This window comes from Hemibagrus wyckioides, linkage group LG29 (assembly GCF_019097595.1).
Source record: "Hemibagrus wyckioides isolate EC202008001 linkage group LG29, SWU_Hwy_1.0, whole genome shotgun sequence".
Taxonomy (NCBI): Eukaryota; Metazoa; Chordata; class Actinopteri; order Siluriformes; family Bagridae; genus Hemibagrus; species Hemibagrus wyckioides.
In genome coordinates this window covers 9,480,221-9,501,632 of record NC_080738.1, presented here as the reverse complement: position 1 = coordinate 9,501,632, position 21,412 = coordinate 9,480,221, and the positions used below count along the sequence as shown (strand labels likewise).

The window sequence follows — 21,412 nt, the reverse complement described above, 5'->3', positions numbered from 1 at the left end:
AAAAAATTTGGGCCACCGTAAGAGCAGCGTTTGGTCACACTGGCACAGCTTCTGGGGTGACAGACCACCGTTCTTCCTAAAGAAAGTCCAGTCAGTTGGTGTTTTGATGACCTCCCATAAGTAGATCGAGATCTGGTGTCTGTAAAGGCCATAGCATATGATTTACATAATTGTCATACTCATCAAACCAATTAATGACCCCTCATGCCCAGTGGATGGATGCAGAATAACTTTGTATTGATTTGCAGTGACCTTTCCATGTAAGGGACCAAGTGGACCTAAACCATGGCAGCAAAATGCCTCCACTCAGCATATCAGAGCCAGAGGACCTCCCGTCACTGGTCATTCAGGCCTTTACCAGTCTCTTGGTGTAGGCCACACATATACCCACCCATTTGTTGACAACATGTTTTTCATGGGTGTTTCAACTGACCATATATTGTTTTTGCACAAATCTCAAATATGCAGGTCTGTAATGTGGTGTTCTTCAGCCCTAACATAATATCCTTTAGTCTGTAGTTGTTCCTGGGCGGTTCTTGCTGACACGTACTGTATTGACATCTTCAGTCGAAGATACAGTTTCTTTTCAGTTTTTCATTACATATCACACTAATGCACAAGCATTACTCTGATTGAATGTTTGCTTTTGACCAGAATTTCCAACCATGTTTTACTGATGTCTTTCCCACAGATCTAAGTGCTGATGTCACATTAGTCATTATTGAGCAGTCTTTTGAGCAGTTGCGCAGTCATATTTTATAGCAGGGTGATGTGGTAGCCCCGGAGCAAGGCCCTTAACCCTCAATTGCTCAGTTGTATAAAATGAGATAAAATGTAAGTTGCTCTGCATAAGGGCATATGCCAAATGCCATAAATATAAATGTAGTTTATATTCAGTCCCCTCTGAAAGAATGCAGTGGTCAGGCCAGTATTTTGTTTTTTACATTGAATATATTTAGGGTTGTGATGAAAAGATTAATATGTGGTGATAAACCAGAATTTCAGTTTTCATCTTCTAATATCTACATCTAAATGTGTTAAATAAGTTAAAACCTGGCACCTTTTGTTGGAATCCACCCATTTTAAGTGATCATAAATATTAGAACATATTACTGACAGGTGTTTCTTGTTGTCCTGTTAGATTTCTTGTTTACACTTAGTTTGAACCCTGTTTTTTTACCTGCAAAGACTGCATTTGTTGTTTGAAAATGATACACCAAGAGCTAGAGAAAAGCAAACAATTTTGAAGCTGAGAAAAAAAGAAAAATTGATCAAAGCCACTGGAGAAACACTGGGCGTAGCCAATAAAACAATTTGGAATGTCCTGAAAAAAGAAAGACAATGGTGTACTAACAACCAGGCATCTAAAAGGTTGGCCAAGGAAAACAACAGCATTTACTGACAGTGATATTGTGAGAGCTGTGAAGAAAAACCCAAGAACAACATCCAGTGACATCACAACAACCTCCACAGGGCAGGTGTGAATGTATCACAGTCAACCGTTCCAACTTGGAAAGCAGAAATACAAAGGCCATATGAGAAGATACAAAATGTTCATTAGCGGTTTGAATTGGAAGGCCAAATTTACAAAGAAATATAGAAATGAGCCAAAACACATCTGGAACAAAGGTTAGCCTCTACCAAAGTGATACAAAGGCCAAAGTGTGGAGAAGAAATGATCTCATGATCCAAACTATACAAGCTCAAGCACAGTGGAGGTAGTGTAATGGCTTCGGATTGCATGACTGTTTCTGGAACAGGATCACTAATCTTTATTGGTGATATAACTCATAATGCCAGCAGCAGAATAAATTCATAAGTCTACATTACATAGTAAAACACATTTAATGTAATTGGGAGGAACTTCATCATGCAATAAGACAATGACTCAAAGCACACTGCCAACACAAAAAAAACGATTTCATCAGGGGAAAAAAGTGGCCAAGACCTTACCCATGGCTTGAGCTTGCGTGACTGCTTCTGGCTCAGGCTCACTAATCTTTATGATGATGTAACTCATGATGGTAGCAGAAGAACTCAGAAGTCTACAGTAGCATTCCACCTGCCAGTTTAAAAGAAACAACAGTTTTGTGATGTCAGTGAATGACCAGCTTGATGCATTTATTGCAAGCAAGGGATATGCAACCAAATATGAAGTGTTATTTACTTTCATTTACTTTAAAACTGTTTCTGTTCTTTTGCTCAACTAAAATTGGGCATCTTACACCAAAGGTGCTCTATGTTGTTTAAGGCATCTAGATGTACATGTCAGGGAATGAAAGCTGAAATTCTGATCTATCATCTCATATCCATCTTTTTATCTTAAACCCAACTATCTTCATTGTCTAGCAAAAACAAATGACTTGGCCTTTCTCTCCTTTTGGACTGTATTTTATCACAAACCTTAAAGATGTAGGGCTGTACAGCCATCTTTACTGTTAAAACCTTTTTTTCCTGATGAATAAACCTCAGCTGGTGAGAACCAATACTTCCTCTAACCTCAGGTACTCCCCTGAGATGCGTACTTAGCCCTATTCAGTTCTCCCTATATATATATTTAATTTTGTTGCAAGCATGGATATGATGTCAGTGTTTGCCATCCATAAAACCATTCAGAGCCATTAGACATGTACATGAAACAACTTCGAAAGTCAGTATTGCTGTCAGTAGGCAAGACAGCTGTTCCTTTTGTACTGGCAATTTTTTTTCTGAAAGGTAGCAGGTAGCAAACTCCAAGCTTCACAAAGCCTATACAGTGTGCTTACAATCTTTTAAACTGCTATCCATAAAGAAGTTTAATCCATATTATGTCAATAGGTTACTTACAACATTTCTTTGCAGTTTTTGATGCTACTTTTTCATGCACATTAACAGAAAACTGCAGGGTTGTCCAAAGCCGGCCCCAGGGTCAAATGGCCCACGGCTTCCCCGTTAGGACGATAGGTCCATAGGCCAATGACTTGCTATTTTTCCTTCCACCTGACAGTTGGAGCAGACTGTGTTAAAACAGTTAACTAAAATGCAAGTGCCTATTTTGTCTGACTACACCTGCAAATGCATTTACAGGATGCTATTTAGTCATGGCTACAGACAAGAATCCTGCTTTGAAAAAAGTTTGGATATTTTTGCTCTACAGCATATGCAATATATGTGTATATTTAAGCGTTTTAGTGTAATGTACTTGATATTCTGCACATCTTTATCAACCTTATTAAGTTAGGTCCATGCTAATCATCAAATTGAATTACTTTTAGAAGATGACCATACACCCGCAGTGATTCAATTCAGGTAACAACAGTTTTATTTATATTAAGAATAAAAATTGGAAATTGGAGATTGCCCTAAGTTGTAACATGCTCCTGTCTGCCCTCCATTGGAGATTGTTGATGGTGCTATAGATTCAATGATTCTCTCTGTGCATTTGTGTATAAAATACCCATGTATGTACCTAAATAAAAAAATCACTGGGAAGTCATGAAAATACTGTTAATTAGAGATTGTAGTTGTAGTGGATAGGTTGCTCTTCCCTATAGACACTCTCAGTATTTCAATCATGATATGTCTTTTCTCTTTATTTCCTTGAGGATGAATAAGAAATGAATAAGGAAATTTTATTTAGACATTAATAAAGCACTGGGTCATATCTGGATTAGTGTTAACACATGTTTATTCTCTACTACGCAAGTATTTTCCCAAAATAATAGGAAGTATGTAATATTTAATTGCATGTTAATTTAAATGAACCATTAATACAGGAGGGCAAGGCATGCAGTACATTCAGTTTGATGAAATAAATTACAAATTTATTTAAAGTACAAAATAATTAGCTGTTTGCATGCTCAGCACTTCCTTTACAAATTGCAGGAAAGACACATTGCTCTAGCACACAGGCATTTCTGAAATTTTACTCAAGCATCTAATCTGCTTAGAGGAGGTGGGGTTACTCACCCTCAGTACGCTCTCTGTGTAGTTAGTCAGTTTACTGGCATGGCAATGCTTTTAATTATGCTAAGATACTTGTTCAAGCTTTAAAATATTATTATTGATATTAAATAAATATGAATCAATTCTTTTGACAACAGTGCATCATGTATACCATATAGATACAGACTATAATTACCTTACAGTGTCTTTCATTGTGTATCCTCCTAGCACTACAAAGTTATCAGTCTATCTTTGCAGTTGTCAGCGTACAAAGTATTTATCTTCCTTCTCGCTAATTGGCAAAATGTGCATTTTGGCTCCTTGATTTATGATCTTGGAAGGCAGCTTTATTTGTGTTTTATATGAATCTGAGTGCTTTATTTATGGCTGATGCTGTCCAGGGGTAGTTTATCTTTCTGTTTTCAGCTATTGGTTTGTTTTCATATCTTTCTAGAGATAATGCAACCTCAGGTTTATGTCTTGTTTGGTTGTTGGTTTTGGGAGTTTCTTTGGATCCTCATTTGATTGCTGGTAGTAATAGAAATCTGACAGGAGCAGTTTTCTAACCATGATCCTTCAGGACTGTGTGTGGAGAGCAGAGACTGACAGCTTTCAACATGTGTATTTTGGACTGCTTTTGTTGATGTTGAGGGAGTTGATGCTAGTGTGGGTCTGTCTGTCTCCTTCACTAAAACACCACCATGTAGTTTTCCTTCACAAAGCATCAACATTGGGCTCAGTGGATTCATCATTCCTGGATGAACCAGTCTGTGCCAGTCCGTTTTCCAATCTCCCAGGTAATCATACAGTCCACAGAAAGAGCAGCTGACAATCGCAAACATTGCACAGATACGACTCCCACGGGTCTCTCCAGCCGGAAGTGCGCTGAATGAATTATGGCTGAGCTCAGGCTGCAGCCCGCACTGTCTCCATGGTGCTGTATCTAAGGCTGCCAGTACATTGCATTTATTATTAGCTTTCTCTCTCTTGTTCATGTCTCTTTCCCTCTCTTTCCCTCCCTTGCTGTGTTTCTTTTTACCACTGCAATATGTAAGGCCAGTGTTTGTATATGTCAGAGAGGTCCTTCGCTTAAAGCTGAAAGAAAATCTACATAGAACTATTTTTATGGTGTTGTGAATCATGTTAGCTGGGTCTAAGGCAACCTTTTCCTATTTTCATATTTCTTCCCATTCTTACCCACTGACATTGGGGCACAATCAGGAAGGGAATGTAACATTACTAGCACAGTGGTAGTCCCATTTTGGGCTAAAATTTAGCTGATGTTACTGGAAAAACAGACTACTGTTTTTTCTAATTGCAGGAAAAAAAAAATTGTACAATATTTATAGGTAGGTAAATCACGATTGGTAAACTTGGTCTATATGGTCACCCTGTTAGAGCTAAAACATAAGCTAGGTCATCCTGCAGATTGTATAATGTCATTGAAAACCTATTCATCTGATATTGAAGTAAAGTTTATTAGTATTTTGTGACCAACCTTAAGAAATAGAACACAATAATATTAAATACATTGAGCATTTCTTTCTTGAGCATGTAACTTATGGAGGAATAGTAAATAAGGTGACAGTTTTAGGAAATAAGGAACTGCATGTTTGTGATGGCCTTCCCACTGTTACAAATGTTGTTATGTTTGGTTTTGAACATAGTGTGTATGCATATGAAGTGTAAATTTAAAGTAAATTATGGACTGAAGACATGTGCAAGCACCACGACTCATGGTATGAGAGTAAGGCATTCTGATGTTCCAACTTAAGAGGATAGTGGATATTTTGTTGATTGTTCCTTGTTCCTATGGCAACCTATACTCTGCCTTTCTGTCTATTGATGCAAGAGCCTGCTATTAACATTTTCATATTAGTGTAGTTTAGATTAGTGATGTTCAAAGCATCAAATTTGCATTAGAACCCTTATTTTTTAATCAAAGATGTATTTTATAGAGAAGCTTTACCAAGACATACTTAGTAAGAAAAGGCTGTTTTCATTTACACACAAAATGTCATCATTGCTATTGATGTAATAAAAATACTTTTGTATTTCACATAACTCTGGTATTAATCAGAGATTTGAAATATCTATTAAGCAGGCCTCAAAAACCTATTGCCACTGGTTCAACAATTCTCACCCCCACATCCTCAGCATCAGCTGCTTTGGACTTTAACCACACAGTGCACTTCCTCTGTTGCCATAGATACAGATATGGTAGGATTAAGATCCCCAGCAATTTTCTAGCAACATGCACTCAGATTTTAGAAAGGGTTCAGTGGCACTACTTCTATACATGTTCAGCAGTAGGTCTGGGTGTAAAGTCAGTCCTAACCATAGGTTGTGAGAAATTCAATTCTATTACAATGTAGAGTTATCATCTGTTTCAGGCAAGGTCAATATAAACGGTCCTTCATTTTAAATTGTTATTTAATAAAGCAGCTGCAAACTTAATCTGCATTTGAATATGCTGAATGTGTAACATTATATTAAGACTAAAATATTTTTTAAATGAAACAGTATCACAGAATCACAATCGTATGTGATTGTTGAACATTCCATTCGCGATTTTGTTCCCCTGATGCTTTTATAATAACCTCCACTCATCTGAGAAGGCTCTCCACTAGATTTTGAAATGCGCCTCTGGGGATTTGCTCAATCAGGCACCAGAGCATTAGTGAGGTCAGGTATTGATGTTGGTTAAGAAGGCCTGGGGTGCTGGCAGCATTCCAGTTCATCCCAAAGATCTTCCACACCAAGCATGCGCTGTTATTTTTATATATGTCCATAGCTGTCTTATATCCAGAATCTTAGAAATGTACAGATTGTGCCTTAATGGGACATGGTATCTATTCTTAGATGGAGGAATGGCCACTGAAATTACTGTTCAGAGCTGGTTAGAGATTTGGTGTAAGATTAACCACAATGCATCAGTTCTGCCATCTGTAATTACCAGAAGGCCATATGGCAGAGACACCAGGGTGTCTAAGGTGCTATGAGCCATGGCCTAGTATTCTTGTAGATGCTGATGTGAAGCAACTTAAAAATGCCTGTTCTGTTTTGTTTATTTGTTGGTTTTTGTGAATAAGAATACAGACAGGTAACAAATTAAAGGAAGAGCCAACATGTATTTGTCAATGGACATTTCATGCTAACTGATCTCATCACATCCCGCACAGATATTCTCAGTCAAATGAACCACAGCTACTATATGTGTTCTTTTAGCCTCAATTTTTAAATGAATTAATTTCCTATTTACTGATGTTTCCTTCAGAACTAAAGGCAACATTTACATTTTACAGATGCTTTTATTTAAAGTGATTTACCGATAACATGAGAAGATCATGGTTAATGCTCAAGGGCTTAACAGTAGCAGGATTATATGATTGTATGAACTTTTTATCTATTAGATATGCCTGAGTAGAGTTGTACTGCAGCACCTATACTGCTGGTATAAAGCTTATATTTCTGGTATTCAAATAAATTCACATATTTTCCCCTGCATGTCTGTGTCATCACCAAGAGTGAATGAGGTTTCACTGAGTTTAGCGTACTGTATAGCCGTAGGAATAGATTTTGGATTTTAATTAACATATGGACTCATAGGCAGACAGGGGAGAGATCCACCGAGAAGCAGATTTGAACTCAGTCTTGACTGATTTGAACCTGTTCATTAAATGCATTAGACCTTTACTTTGTAAATATGCAGTAGCCTTCTCCGATTCTTTAGACCCCCTAAAACGCATGATCCTGATTTACATGGTTACCGACGGTCTGCTGTGCATACAAATTGAGTGGTTCAATAGCAATTCAGCAAACAGCTCAAGACCTTTGAATGATGTATAGATCCCCCCTCGTTGCTTAGGGTGTTGTCAAATAACTTGCAAGCTAATGAGCTAAGAGTAAGAAATATACACATAGTTGTTATAGAATTTGTCTTTTTGAGCAAGGCTTTGATTCAAGAAAGTGTAACTGGTAACTAAAGTGTGCTAGGTGCACTAATTGTACCATGATTCCTCAGTGTGTAACTTGTACACAAGGGTCACGGAAGGACAGTGCTATAATCCATGACTGAACAGGCCCCATTTTGTGTTTCTTTATGTAAAATAAGTGTAATTTTCCTAGGCCCTTACTGTAATGTAAAATTTCACTCTCTCTCTCTCTCTCTCTCTCTCTCTCTCATATCTCATATGTACAGGGCATCTGCACGATGACGACAGCTTTTCTGCACTTTTTCTTCCTGGCATCATTTTGCTGGGTTCTGACTGAGGCCTGGCAGTCCTACATGGCTGTAACAGGGAAGGTGCGGACCAGACTCATCCGCAAACGCTTCCTCTGTCTGGGTTGGGGTGAGTATCTAGCGATCCCTCTGTCAGCTACTGTCTGTCTGTCTAGCAGCTATAGGCTCTGTATGATACAGTGTTGGTGCAATGCTTTTATCAGTCCAGAGAGATCAATTCCAATTTTTACATTTATTCCATTTATTTTTCTCTCTGTAATTCTAGTCGGATTGCAAAAATATTTACAAGAGATAGAAAAAAGACTGAAATTTTAGTTACTCAATATATGCAGTCTGGATGATCTTAAATATAAACATACATATACATGCTAGCCATTCAGTAGTCAGTATTGGTCATTTCAAAGGAAAGACCAATTTAAAAGGTTTGTATTAGCACTCCTTGTCCACTGATTTCGAGTAATGTATGTACCATCCAATTAGGCCATCTTTGCTCAAATTAATTTCCTTCTCCTGGTTTTGTTTCACTCCATCATACAATTGCCTAACAACAGTTGCTATACAGTAAAAATGAAAAGAGAAAAGAACCACAGGAATCCTCTGTGTGCTGTATTATGGCATCTCCTTTTTGAAGTCTGCCTCAAGCAATATATGATAAGTCTGACTTTCATAAAGTGTCACAATCTACTTCCTGTACAAGAGGCTTACAATTTTTTGAAGACTCATCCGAATAAAGAAGCACTTCACGTTTAAAGCTCTATTTTATGCAGGCACAAGCATAATTTGATATAATTCTGGTGCATTGATAATTTAGTTGGATATAAGCCAAAATGAATGTACCACATGCAGGTAATTTTAATAATCTGCATGTGCCACTACATTAATCAAATGAAGCAGCCGTGTGAGCCAAAAGAAAACTCTCCTAACTTAATATAATGTTTGAACTTAAAATTTTAATAATTGATTTCTTTATGTCTTTTAATGACTATTACAAATACCCTGGAAAATATGTGGGCATGATAAAAAAAAAAAAATGTTTAAGCCGTTTCACATTTTAGGTTGAAAAGCAGTTGATTCATTACATATAAGGATTAAGTTTAGCAGACAATTAAACAAAGTCTGCACAAACACTCCAGCACTAGAATACTAATTATTTCATATTAAATGTGTGTTTCTCACATTGTAAAGGTTTGCCTGCCTTGGTGGTTGCCATCTCAATAGGATTCACAAAAGCCAAAGGCTATGGGACACCACAATAGTAAGAGACAAACACACACACAAAACACACCTAACACACTCTCTGCTGGGATCTGAACTCCACTTGGCCATGTTAACTTAATACCTGATGTGAACTATAATGGGAATTTGCTGATGATTGGTATTCTTTTGTGCAGTTGTTGGCTCTCTCTGGAGGGAGGACTGCTATATGCATTTGTTGGACCTGCTGCTGCAGTAGTGCTTGTAAGTTTACGCTGTCATTCCTAGGGCTTTATGCTTCTTGTAAATGAATGTTTTCATGGTTAATCCTTTCACATATATTAGACCTCTAGGAATAATTTTGACAACTAAGTTTAATTTGAACCCCATATTAGGTTACTTACAAAAAATCTCTTTTTATCAGCTTCCCAGCATTGCTTAGTTCAGCCCTTTTCTGTTTAGATGCTGAAACCCTGGTTCTTGATTTTATAACCCCATGCTTAGATGCTTCTAATGCTCTCTTCTTTAAGTAAACCTGGTAAATTCCTAAACACATTCAAAATTCAGCTGCTAGAGTCCTTAATAATAGCAGATATTCAGCACACATTGTCCTGATTCTCCCATGCAAAGCACCATATGACCTTGCTGTACATTATCTCTCTGAGCTCCTATAGCCCTATACTCCTGCTCAGACACAGGTAGACAGTTACACTAATACTGGTCTATTGGCAGTGTGTTTGTAAGACCAGACTGATATCAGTGTGGGATGGGCAGATATTTTAGTGTCATAGCCTTTTCCCTTAATTCTTCTTCCTGCTAATCTTTTTATTTTCTTCTGTACCTCAGAAGTGCTGTATAAACGGGAGGAATTATACTAAATAGTTTGATGTAAATGAGTCACCTGTTACCCAGAAGAGGGTGCATTCCCTTTTTAATCTGATTCCTCTCGAGGTTTCTCACTCATGTTTATTCAAAACATCATTTAAGGGAATATCTTTAGGAAGTATGCCAGTCTTCTCCAGTACACTTCCAGAGACTTCCAAGGGACATTAAAACTGTTCTGCCAGCTTGTGATGGTCCAACACTTTGTGTTTTTTTGTTTGTTTGCTTGTTTGTATGATTAGTTGTTTGTTTTTGTTCTTTGTGCATAAGCAACCTATGCATTTGCAAATTAAAACACACACAAGTAGTATACTCTAATATAAAGCGAAGAAAATCTGCATTAATAAATGCATCAGTTTGCAATTTGCATTTTATACTGTAACATAAAATAAATTAAATAAAGTAATGTGAAAGTCTTAATGTATTATATGCAGATGAATACAAGGTGATATTATAGCATTATAGCATTGTCTCTTGTGTTATTCAGCTAGCTGTCACTTACTTGTGTAATCTGAGATTAAACAGGTTTAATCAGGCAGTTGGGATCTCCTGTGCTCATAACCTTCTGGTTTCTGATCTACTGATTTCTAAAGTTAAAAAGCAGACTATATTTAATACAGTCTGCAATAATAATATTTATAATACAGATGATTAACATTGACAACATTGACCTGATACTAAAATCTTAAATGGAAATTAATATTTTAACCTACTCTGAATCAATCCAAATGGTAGTAGAACGACCAACATTGCTTGTTATATATTTTAAGTTAATATACGTCTTCTTTATAAGGCAAATAATATTGAAAGCTTTATAGTCTTTACTAATTAAGGCAGTGGGTGAATTATTACTGTTTCCATGATAATATCAGTTAACTACTTATATTGTTAATAGAAACAGGGTAAGAAAGACCTTTATTGTATAATTTTGTGTGTTTCCAGGTCAATATGGTGATTGGTATTCTGGTGTTCAATAAACTGGTTTCCAGAGATGGCATATTGGACAAGAAGCTAAAACACAGAGCAGGGTAATGTGAAGCCAGTTCCTGTAAAGCTCTCCACACTATTAACTGACACATACTTAAACCCCTTCCTGCAAGGGTATCATTACACATAATGCACGTGATCTCCTTTTTCTTCATCTGCCAGATAGAGACAAAATACATACACAGCATTTCATCCTAAATTTCACCTCATGCACACTTTCATCATTAAAAAGTGTTTAATGAATGTTTAATGACAGTAACAGTGATAGCCATCCCACTGAGAGTCATAGTACGCCTCATGTAGCAAAAACTGCAAGACAAATGATGATATTCTACTAGTTTAACTTTTAACACAAACAGAGAGCATGTAGAAAGCTAATATTCACTTTCTTATTGTACCTGAATGTCCTTACAGGCAGATGAGTGAGCCACATACAGGATTAACTTTAAAGTGCGCAAAGTGTGGTGTTGTCTCCACAACTGCTTTATCAGCAACTACAGCCAGCAATGCCATGTAAGTACCTGGCTCAAGACCGCAAAATCAGTAGAAATATACTGCATTAGGGGTGTAATACAGTGGCAATAAATGTACACTATATGGAAAAATGTGGACACTTGACCATCACACTGATTTGTGCTTGTTGAACATCACATCCCATATTTAGATCTTAGATCTTCTTTGTTATTATAATTCAGTTCAATAAACATCACTTTTTACAGTGGTTATTTTCACAAAGCAAGCTTTACAGGATTAACACATTGTAATAAAAAATACAAGTTAAAGTTTTTAACTATTTAAAATCTATACCTAATATATGTATCCCTAATAATCACCTCTCTTCTGGTAATGGTTTATCCACAAGAATATGGAGTGTGGCTAGGGAATTTCCCATTCAGCAACAAAAGTATTAGTGAGGTCGGGAAGTGATGTTGGGTGAGGAGGCCTAAGGTGCAGCTGGTGTTCCAGTTCATCCCAACAGTGTTCATTGGGGTTGAGGTGGGGGCTATCCACAAGCATGCTCAAGTTTTTTCCTCACCAACCATGGCAAATCATGTCTTTATGGACCTCATTTTGTGCATTGTCATGCTGAAATAGGTTTGGGCCTCTTAATTTTAGTGAAGGAAAATTGTAATGCTCAACATACTAAGACCATCAGTGGTGAACACATATGTGACCTTTCAACTATATGGTTCACATAATGGTGAGATGGTGTTCAAAAACATTTAGCCATTTATTGTATCTGTACTTGTATTTATCATGAGCTTCCTCCGTATTCAGGATTTAAATAGTGCTCTGTTGAAGATTATCTCAATCATGTAGTAATGGTTGTGTTTTTTTTTTAGTTCCCAGTGTATATCTCCTCTTTTTTTCACAATCTCTTAATATCTTTCTTTCTTTCTTTCTCTATTTGTGCCATTGGTCCCTGCCCCATTCCTCTTTCCAACTTCACATGCTTTTCTCTCTCAGGGCCTCTCTTTGGAGTTCCTGTGTAGTTTTGCCTCTTCTGGCACTCACCTGGATGTCAGCTGTGCTTGCCATGACAGACAAGCGCTCCATCCTTTTCCAGATCCTATTTGCCGTCTTTGACTCACTTCAAGGCTTTGTCATAGTCATGGTGCACTGTATCCTCCGCAGAGAGGTAGGCAAGACTCAGATCCTCCAGCCTCTCATTAGCTATTGTGTCTTTTATCTTTTGCTCCTGCTGTATTTTCAAATACATATCTCATATAATCGTTCTTAGCCTCTGATAGACTGCTGAGCTCCTCATTTTTAGTATCCTCTCAGTTTTACATTACTATGACACTCTCAAGGGTCTGTTGTGGATATTGCTTTCCAAAATCATTAATCAAATAACTTTTAACCTTTTAGGTGCAGGATGCCTTTAGATGTAGACTGAGGAACTGTAAAGACCCTATCAGCGCTGATGCAACTGGCACTTTCCCTAATGGCCATGCACAAATTATGGTAACTATCTTACAACCCTATTTCCATGGTTATGGCACCAGCTTAAATATATGGCCCAGGATCACAGCATTGCATATTTGATATTTTTTTTATTTACAGTAGCAGTGCAAATACATAATTATATTTTATTTATAGATTTCACATCAACATTTTAGATTTCTGTTACACTTTGCAAAACAGACATCAAACCTCTTAATCATTTATAGATCTTACACAACTATTTATTTTATTTTGAAGGCTAAAAAAAAACAAATGGACAAGGCATATGATGTTCCATGTGTGGGTCATGTTGTCATTTTATCTGATTAAAGGTTTGAAAGATTTATTGTCATTCAGTTTACCTGAGCTATGTATTGTAAACAGGATTTGGCAGATGCTCTTATCCAGAGTACCTACATTTATCTAACTTTATATAACTCAACAGTTGAGGGTTAAGGGCCTTGCTCAAGCGCCCAACAGTGGCAGATTGGTAGACCTGGGAATCAAACTTACAACCTTTCAATCAGCAGTCCAATTCCTTAACCGCTGAGCTACCACTTCCTCATACTTACCAGCACTGAGTCTAATCATTGTGTTATGGATGTAGTTGTTGTTGGGTTGTGTCCTTACTTGAGTTCAGTTTTGAAATGGGCCTTGGAGAACAAACTGTCTTTAAGCTTGTTATTACAAGTGTGAATGAGTCTATAATGCCTGTTGGAGGGTAGGAGGATGAACAGAATCTTTCTGGGGTGGGTTAGGGGATTAATGATCCTGGCTGCCCTCCTCATGCAGTGCTGTCTCTGTGTGTTCTCTATGATGTGGTAGTTCTGTTCCCCTGACTCATGTCAGTAGAAATTTACCAGCAGCTTCTGGTCTAGGTCGGCTCTCCTCAAATAGTAAAGCAATGCTGTGCCTTCCCTACTATAGAGGAGGTGTTGATGAACCAAGAGAAGATCTTCAGTGAAAACCCAGTGAAAGCTATGTTCTCCATGTTTTTTTCTAATCAGTGATGATTTCTTTTGACTTTTTAGTGTTGAGTGCCAGTTTGTTTTCCTTACATCATCTCACCAGGTTTTTCACCTTTTTGCTGTAGGCTGACTCATCATTGTTTGCGATCAGTCTGATAACGGTTGTGTTATGCTCAAATTTTATTGTGCTGTTGGGAGGTGTAAATGGCACACAGTCAGAGATGAATAGGGTGGAGAGGATATAGATAAAGATGATATACAGAGAGGATATATGATAAAGACGTTAGTGATGACCCCTGTCATCTTATCTGTGCAGGCTTTACACACCTGTCCCAGGACTCCCTCAGGTCCTGTCTTTCACACAATTTTCCCGTTTCCAATATCAAATCTGGCAATGGAAATGTAAAGTTTGTCTGCCATTACATTAGGTGGTGTCTCTGGTGTTTTGCTAAATCAGAGAACATTACAATATTCAGAAGAGAAAAAATACAGGTTCAGAACTTAATTATAAACACTCACTATTAATGATCCTGTAGTCTTTACCTTAACATTGTACTCAGGATTTATTATGTTGCATTAGGGATTTTAATTTAGGTTTATAAGAAGCTCTTACCCAGAGCTCAACAGGTTGGTTATATATTTGTTTGTTTCTTCATTTGTTTGTTTAACCTATATGTAGGTACACTTCTGGATTTATCACATTTTTATCCTCCTTTTCAACCTTCTGTACTTCAGAGATGCTGTACTCTTGATTTAATGGTGTTGTGAGTTCGTGTTAGCCAGGTCATTTGGTGAATCATTTTCTTCATGATGATTTCATTGTTCACTGGGGCTTCTGTCCTTTAGAATTACTCACTGTGACTACTTTTACATTTACATGGGAACATCTCTTCCCCATGAATCAGTGAATCAACGAAAAACCAGGACAGGCCTAATTTATAATATAAATAATACAAAAATGTAGTTGACATGCTGTTAATGTTTACTGAAAATTATAAAACATTTACATTAGTTATTATTTAATCTTTTATCTCTACAGACTGATTTCGAAAAAGACGTGGACATAGCCTGTCGATCAGGTAAGAAATAGATGATTGCTGTGAGTGGGGTTGTAGTTACTGTGCTGAAACCTCCATAAATAACAATAAAAGTGGGCAATTGCTCGTGACTTGTCTTCTGTAGAGAACAAGCTACAAAAAAATTATCATTTTTAAATCTTTGTTAATAAGTGCTAATAAAGATAAATAGTAATAATTTTAGTGTTATTTTGAGCAATTTAGCATTTAGCAGTTTTAGCATTTGTCATGTTTTACTTCTGCTGTGAATACAAATGAAACAGCACAGTTCTTGGAAGCTCAGTATTAACCGATATTCATTTCATAATTTCATAAACATCATTAATACTTGTCCAACCACAGCTCTCCATAAAGATATGGGATCCTGTCGTGCTGCCACCATCACCGGAACACTGTCACGCATTTCCCTTAATGACGAAGAGGAAGAAAAAGGCCCAGAGGCCCTAAACTACTCCACTTTGCCGGGTAACATCATATCGAAAGTGATCATTCAACAACCGTCAGGCCTGCACATGCCCATGAGTGAGCCATGTCTGGGCGAGAGTGCCAGTGACATGCACCGCACCGTTTATTTGTGTACAGATGATGGTATGAGGCAGAGTGAACAAGAGCTCAGCAGCCATGTGCAGCAAGGTCCCATGGAGACGGACTACATCGTGATGCCTCGGGCCTCAGCAGCAGCATCACTGCCCACTGGCTCAAGCAGCGTTCCCACTCTGCTGAAGGAGGATAGCAAGAGAAACATTGCAATGGACACTCTGCAAAATGACAGGTTGATGCACTACAAGGTGGGCACTGAGTTTAACATTGGCCCATCAGGCATGGATCATATGAGCGCAGGCATGGAGCAGCAGTTTCCTGGAGCTTTGGAACACATGCAGACCCTGCCATTTGAGCCACGCACCGCTGTCAAGAACTTCCTAGCTGAAATGGAAGAGTCTGCAGGAATGGCACGAAGTGAGACTGGCTCAACTACCTCCATGAGCTCTTTAGAGGTGAGTTCTTATCATTCTACTAGACTTTTAAACACTTTTTTAGTAGCAAAGGTTTAAGTATTATTAGTACATATATATTATATTATTAGTAAGTGCTTCTCAAAATCTGGATTATTATTTTTATTTTTTTCATTTTGTTTTTGACATCACATCCAAAATTAAAAGTTTTTATTGGCCCTATTTGATTTGTTTAATTCAATAATAAAAAATAAAAAAAAACATATAGAAAAAAGCTCTATATAAAATTCAGCTTGGATCCTTTTGTGTTCTATGAGTTGAATGCTGAGGAATAAAAGGTACTAATAAATAGCTAATTATTATTTTACACATTTAAAAACTGACCCTAATACTTAAATATTTCTGTTATCTGTAATGGAGTTAAAAGGGTCTCTGGGTACAAAATGTTTGAGATCCTAAAAATGTTCTTAAGAGAACTAAAATAGTTCTTATAGCATTGCTGTAAATAACTTCCCCAAATGACTAAAGTCATTAATATGTTAATCTCTGGTCCCTTTTAGCTTTTCAGTTTCTCACTTTTTCTATTTTACTGACTCCTGCACACAATATCTCCAATCAGAAGTGTCAGTGTTAAATACATCGTCTTTGCTACTGCCGTCTAGGCTGGAATATGACAGACTCAAGATAACAATTTACCCTTGTCAACATCATTTAAAGAGAAATCCTTAAATATTTCCAAAATTGAATTTGAATGTTATGACAATACAATTAGCCTCTTTCTTTAATAAGTATGATGACAGACTGGGACATTTTTATTCATATTTTTATTCTTCATAGTAAATCATATCAATAGATTTCACAGATAAAGTGTGAGTCCTTCTCTATGTCGGTGTGAAATCTGATCCAGTTTAGGCAGATTTGACCCTGTTGCTCTTAAGCTCAAGCAAAACCAGGTAGATTTGAATTATTAAAGGGTTGTAAATACTTCATGTATGCACACGCTTAATGTACCTATTACATTTGGCTGTATTACCCGATTGAACATGAATGGTCTATATGAAGTAGAGCTCATTGCTAATAATCTCAGCATTAATAAGCATTATATTTCATATAAATATAGATATGCTTCATATAAGTGGTTAATCTATAATAGTCATTCAGATAAATAGGTATAGATAGTTAGTCAATATAGCTCTATGATTTTGAGTTTTATCCTTCGTGTGTGTTCCTGTTTCTTGAAAATACATTGACCCAGTTATAGTCTCAGTGACATCATTGGCTTATTGCAAATGATTGTATTATATTAATTCTAGGATTACAGTTAGCATATACTGGTCATTTAGGCATTTATCCCAAACCCAGATCAGAACTGAAGAATGAAGAAAATGTACCCCAGCCCATGCTCTTCTGTAATGACTCAGGCTTGGATTAACTGAAGAATTTTAAATGACACCATATTTATGGAAAATAGCATTATTCTAGTATTTGCTGTGTTTGTTTTGCAATCTAACAAATGCCTCTTTGCTTACACAGAGGAGAAAGTCAAGGTACCAGGACCTCGACTTTGAGGTATGTCAAACCTTTTCATTGGTGAAGTGCATGTCTCAGGCTTTTCTTGCATCAACGAAAGGGCCATTTGTTGCTTTTGTGTTTTACTCTTTAATTTACAGCTACTTTGTGTAGCACTTAAGCTTATTGGTGCAGCAAGGTCCTGACAAATATATACGATTTATTGAGCTTTGCAGTTAGTGTGAAAGCAATGCTGTCAGCTGCCACACAGAGTAGCAATTCCCATTCCCATTTTATCCCTTTACATTCACAGATCTCAAGCTGAAAATCAAATCATTTTTTTTTCCCTGAAGTTTACAGAGAACATCCTGTTTCTGCCCTGTACCAAAATTGCAAAAAAAAAAAAAAGTAATGTGCTTCTGCAAACATTTTTGGTTCATGAAATCTATGGCGCCATTTATCATGACTTTGTTATACACTTAGCCAAAGATTCTGCAGGGTTTCTCCTATTTTAAAGCATTGAAAAGCTATACTTTAGCAAAGAGTCTTTCAGTGAAAAATGCTTTTCTCGATGTGGCAAGAGGCAGTGTGTTTCCTGATACAACACTATGGTTATCAGCTTGATTGAACTCCAACCCCCCCACCACTCCTTGCCATTGCAGAAAGTCATGCACACCAGGAAAAGACACATGGAGCTGTTCCAGGAACTGAATCAGAAATTTCAAACCCTGGACCGATTTCGAGACATACCAAATATGGGCAGCATGGTAAGTAAGAGTGATTGGAGGGGGGAGGTGGGCCATGCCACAAGCACCATATTTAGACTTCCACTTTCGCGCTCACATGATCCAGCATCAGTAAGTAAGTGACTAAAAGAATTACTAGATGCACAGTCAATGCATTCATTCATCACTGCAATACTATTCCATTTCCTAGGACATGTGCCTTTAAAATTTTTATTTATTTTTCCAATCACTAATCATTGCTTGGTGGATGCATGACAGAAAACCACTTGATTTGCTCACATTCAGACATTTTAGGGGTCTTTTCTTATTGCTATAATTTGTGGTAATTTACAGACAATCCACCTGCCTGAAGCAGTAAAATCTCCAATTCAGTCATCATCTAGGTAGTTAGAAAAGATATACAAGTAATATTTTCAATGATTATTTAAAGGCAATGACAATTTAAGCGTACACAAAGTATACAAAAACATATTAAAGACACGCAAGCAGCCTCCCAGCACATTATGTCTGTGTTTTGGTGTTTAGTGTTTAGTCCAGGATATTTACATGTTGTGATGAGATATGAGATGAGATATCATTAGTGTGATATCTCAAGAAGAAGTGGTTAAAAGTTTGTAGTATTTAAATGGAATTATCGCTGTAACCAGCAGCTGATTAGATTTCAGTATTGATCCAAACAGGACCAATCAAGGTCACAGCGAGCTAAATTGTCTGACATAGTATTTCTTCACTTCCTGTTTTATCTATACGTTAAGTGTTTTATATGACTTGGTGGCAGAGACATCAATGTCAGTACCACTGGTGTTGAGTTTGTTTTGTTTGATATGTCTCCACTTTTATTCACTATTATACTAGGTTTATCTCCAGATTTGTTTCCTGCCTCTCCTGAATCCGTGCTTCCCTTTAAATTAGAGCCTTAGTTTTGTATAAAAAAAATATTATTACATATAAATAATTTTTTCATGTAATATTCTTAAATGCCAACATATACACTACATAATAAATAAAATGCCAGTGTCTGCTTTCTTGCACAGGAGAAGGCAATGCCCAATAAAAACCCTTGGGAAAGCTACATCCCAAGCTGTGAGTACCAGAACTACGCTACAATGAATGTACTGGAGTCAGACCCCAAGGACTCTCTGGAGATGACCCCTGCTGAGTGGGAAAAATGTGTAAACCTTCCATTGGATGTCCAAGAGGGAGACTTCCAAACAGAGGTGTAATCAGAGGATCAGAGGAACAGAGGAAAGAATGAAGCAGGACATATTTTGCACTGGAAAAAAGTGGAAACCACTTCAGGCAGCCTTGGCAAGACATATCTGGGTCCTAGAAATATAGCAGGGACATTATGTGCCAATAAGATTTTAAAAAGGACTAAAGGAGATATAAAAGTGATTTAAAAGACAAAAACATCATTTTTTCTATTCTCACTAGTGTACTTAGTGAGGGAGCAGCAAGGTGTATAATATAACCATCATGTGTTTTGAACATATCCGTCGAAGAGAATTGGATCTACAAAAGGTATATCTTTCTAGATGAGACCTCAAATATAGAAAACACACCGTGACACTATGCTACGTCAACCCAAAAGCTTCATTGGGCTCAGTTTTTTTTTTTAGTTCAGTGGTGACTGAGTCCAGGAGCACAATGTACATACTTATGCAGGTTTTTAAAAGGTTTATAACAAGTCAGTTTGGCCATTACTACACTTTTTACTTTATGACACGAAAAATATTTGGAGAGGCAAAGAGGATTTTTCCTGATTTAAAAATGAATGTTTGTCAAGCTACATTCTTCATTGCTTTAAATGCAATAAAGGTAATACTCACTTTTATATGAATAATATATTTCACAACTTTAATACTGCAGAATCTGCTTGAAGGCACTCAGCAAGCTCTCTCATCTGCAGCCCTGTATAAAATATTTAAAAATGAAAAATGTTGTATGGTGTAAATAAAACTTTTGTCTACATCTGTTTTACTTGTGTCAAGTTTATTTTGATGAGAAAAGATTTAAAATGCCAACCTGATGAGATACCAGAAAAATGTTAACATTTGAAAAAGGAATGTAAATAAAAGAGATAATATGTTCATAATGCTTCAGAGGATGTGTCAACTCTGTCCTGTACTGTACTTCATGATATGGTCTGATGATCAAAATATAATGATGAATGTTCAGTGATTAATTCATGTTCAGTCACTACTTGGTCAATCGCACAGTGAATACAAAACAAATTGGAATGGGAGGTCAATCAGTGCACACATTCACTCACTCATCTGAGCAATTGTGTACACACGATTCAGTCCACTTACCGACACTGGAGATGCGAAGAAACTGCTATATACAGACAAATTCACACAAACAAAGGGAGAGTATCTGAAACTCCACACAGACACTGTAACCAGACAATAACTTGATCACAGAATTGAACCAGCAACTCTATGCCATCCAGGCACCGGTGATGAAAATTCTTTCAAATTAAATATATCACATACTAAACAGTGAAAGTATTAGAAGAAAAAATAAAGGAAAAAAGTTGTTGGGCCACCATGTACCATCATAACAGCCTTGGCATAGATTCCACGATGCCCAAGTCTCTGTAACTATACTGGAGCAACAAATGCTTAATGACCAAATGATATTACTTTAGTAACCCCACTGTTTTTACTTGATGCACATACTGTTCTAAACCCCACACACTTTTCCTTTGAGTAATATGATTATATATAATTGAATGTGGACATTATATTAATAAGGTCCAGATACCGCTTTAGCCTGGTCAGGGTGGTGCTGGAATCAGAGCCAGTCCTTGTAACATTTGGTGCAAGGCAAAAGTCTGAGAGCAAATGTGTATTAATTTCTAATTTGATACAACAATTTTTTTTATAAATTATATTACTTACAACAGCTTGATTTTTTTTGAAATATTTCATTGATTACTTTTGTCTTAAAAAAATAAATAGAAGACTTGTTTTACGATTTTGAA

The 21,412-nt window shown here is 36.9% G+C and overlaps 1 protein-coding gene across 3 annotated transcripts in view; it reads left to right on the top strand.

The window, feature by feature from the left end:
• adgrb3 (adhesion G protein-coupled receptor B3) overlaps positions 1-20,523 on the top strand; it is a 151,278-nt gene extending 130,755 nt beyond the window's left edge. For all 3 annotated transcript variants that reach the window (XM_058384835.1, XM_058384833.1, XM_058384832.1), the window contains 12 exons: positions 8,126-8,276; positions 9,353-9,422; positions 9,559-9,625; positions 11,186-11,271; positions 11,645-11,743; positions 12,698-12,869; positions 13,100-13,195; positions 15,182-15,221; positions 15,561-16,213; positions 17,705-17,740; positions 18,343-18,447; positions 19,461-20,523. In XM_058384835.1, coding sequence (XP_058240818.1) covers positions 8,126-8,276; positions 9,353-9,422; positions 9,559-9,625; positions 11,186-11,271; positions 11,645-11,743; positions 12,698-12,869; positions 13,100-13,195; positions 15,182-15,221; positions 15,561-16,213; positions 17,705-17,740; positions 18,343-18,447; positions 19,461-19,649 — 1,764 coding nt within the window. In that variant the 3' untranslated portion in view covers positions 19,650-20,523. The remainder of the gene's footprint in view (positions 1-8,125; positions 8,277-9,352; positions 9,423-9,558; positions 9,626-11,185; positions 11,272-11,644; positions 11,744-12,697; positions 12,870-13,099; positions 13,196-15,181; positions 15,222-15,560; positions 16,214-17,704; positions 17,741-18,342; positions 18,448-19,460) is intronic.
• The last annotated feature ends 889 nt before the right edge of the window (positions 20,524-21,412 follow it).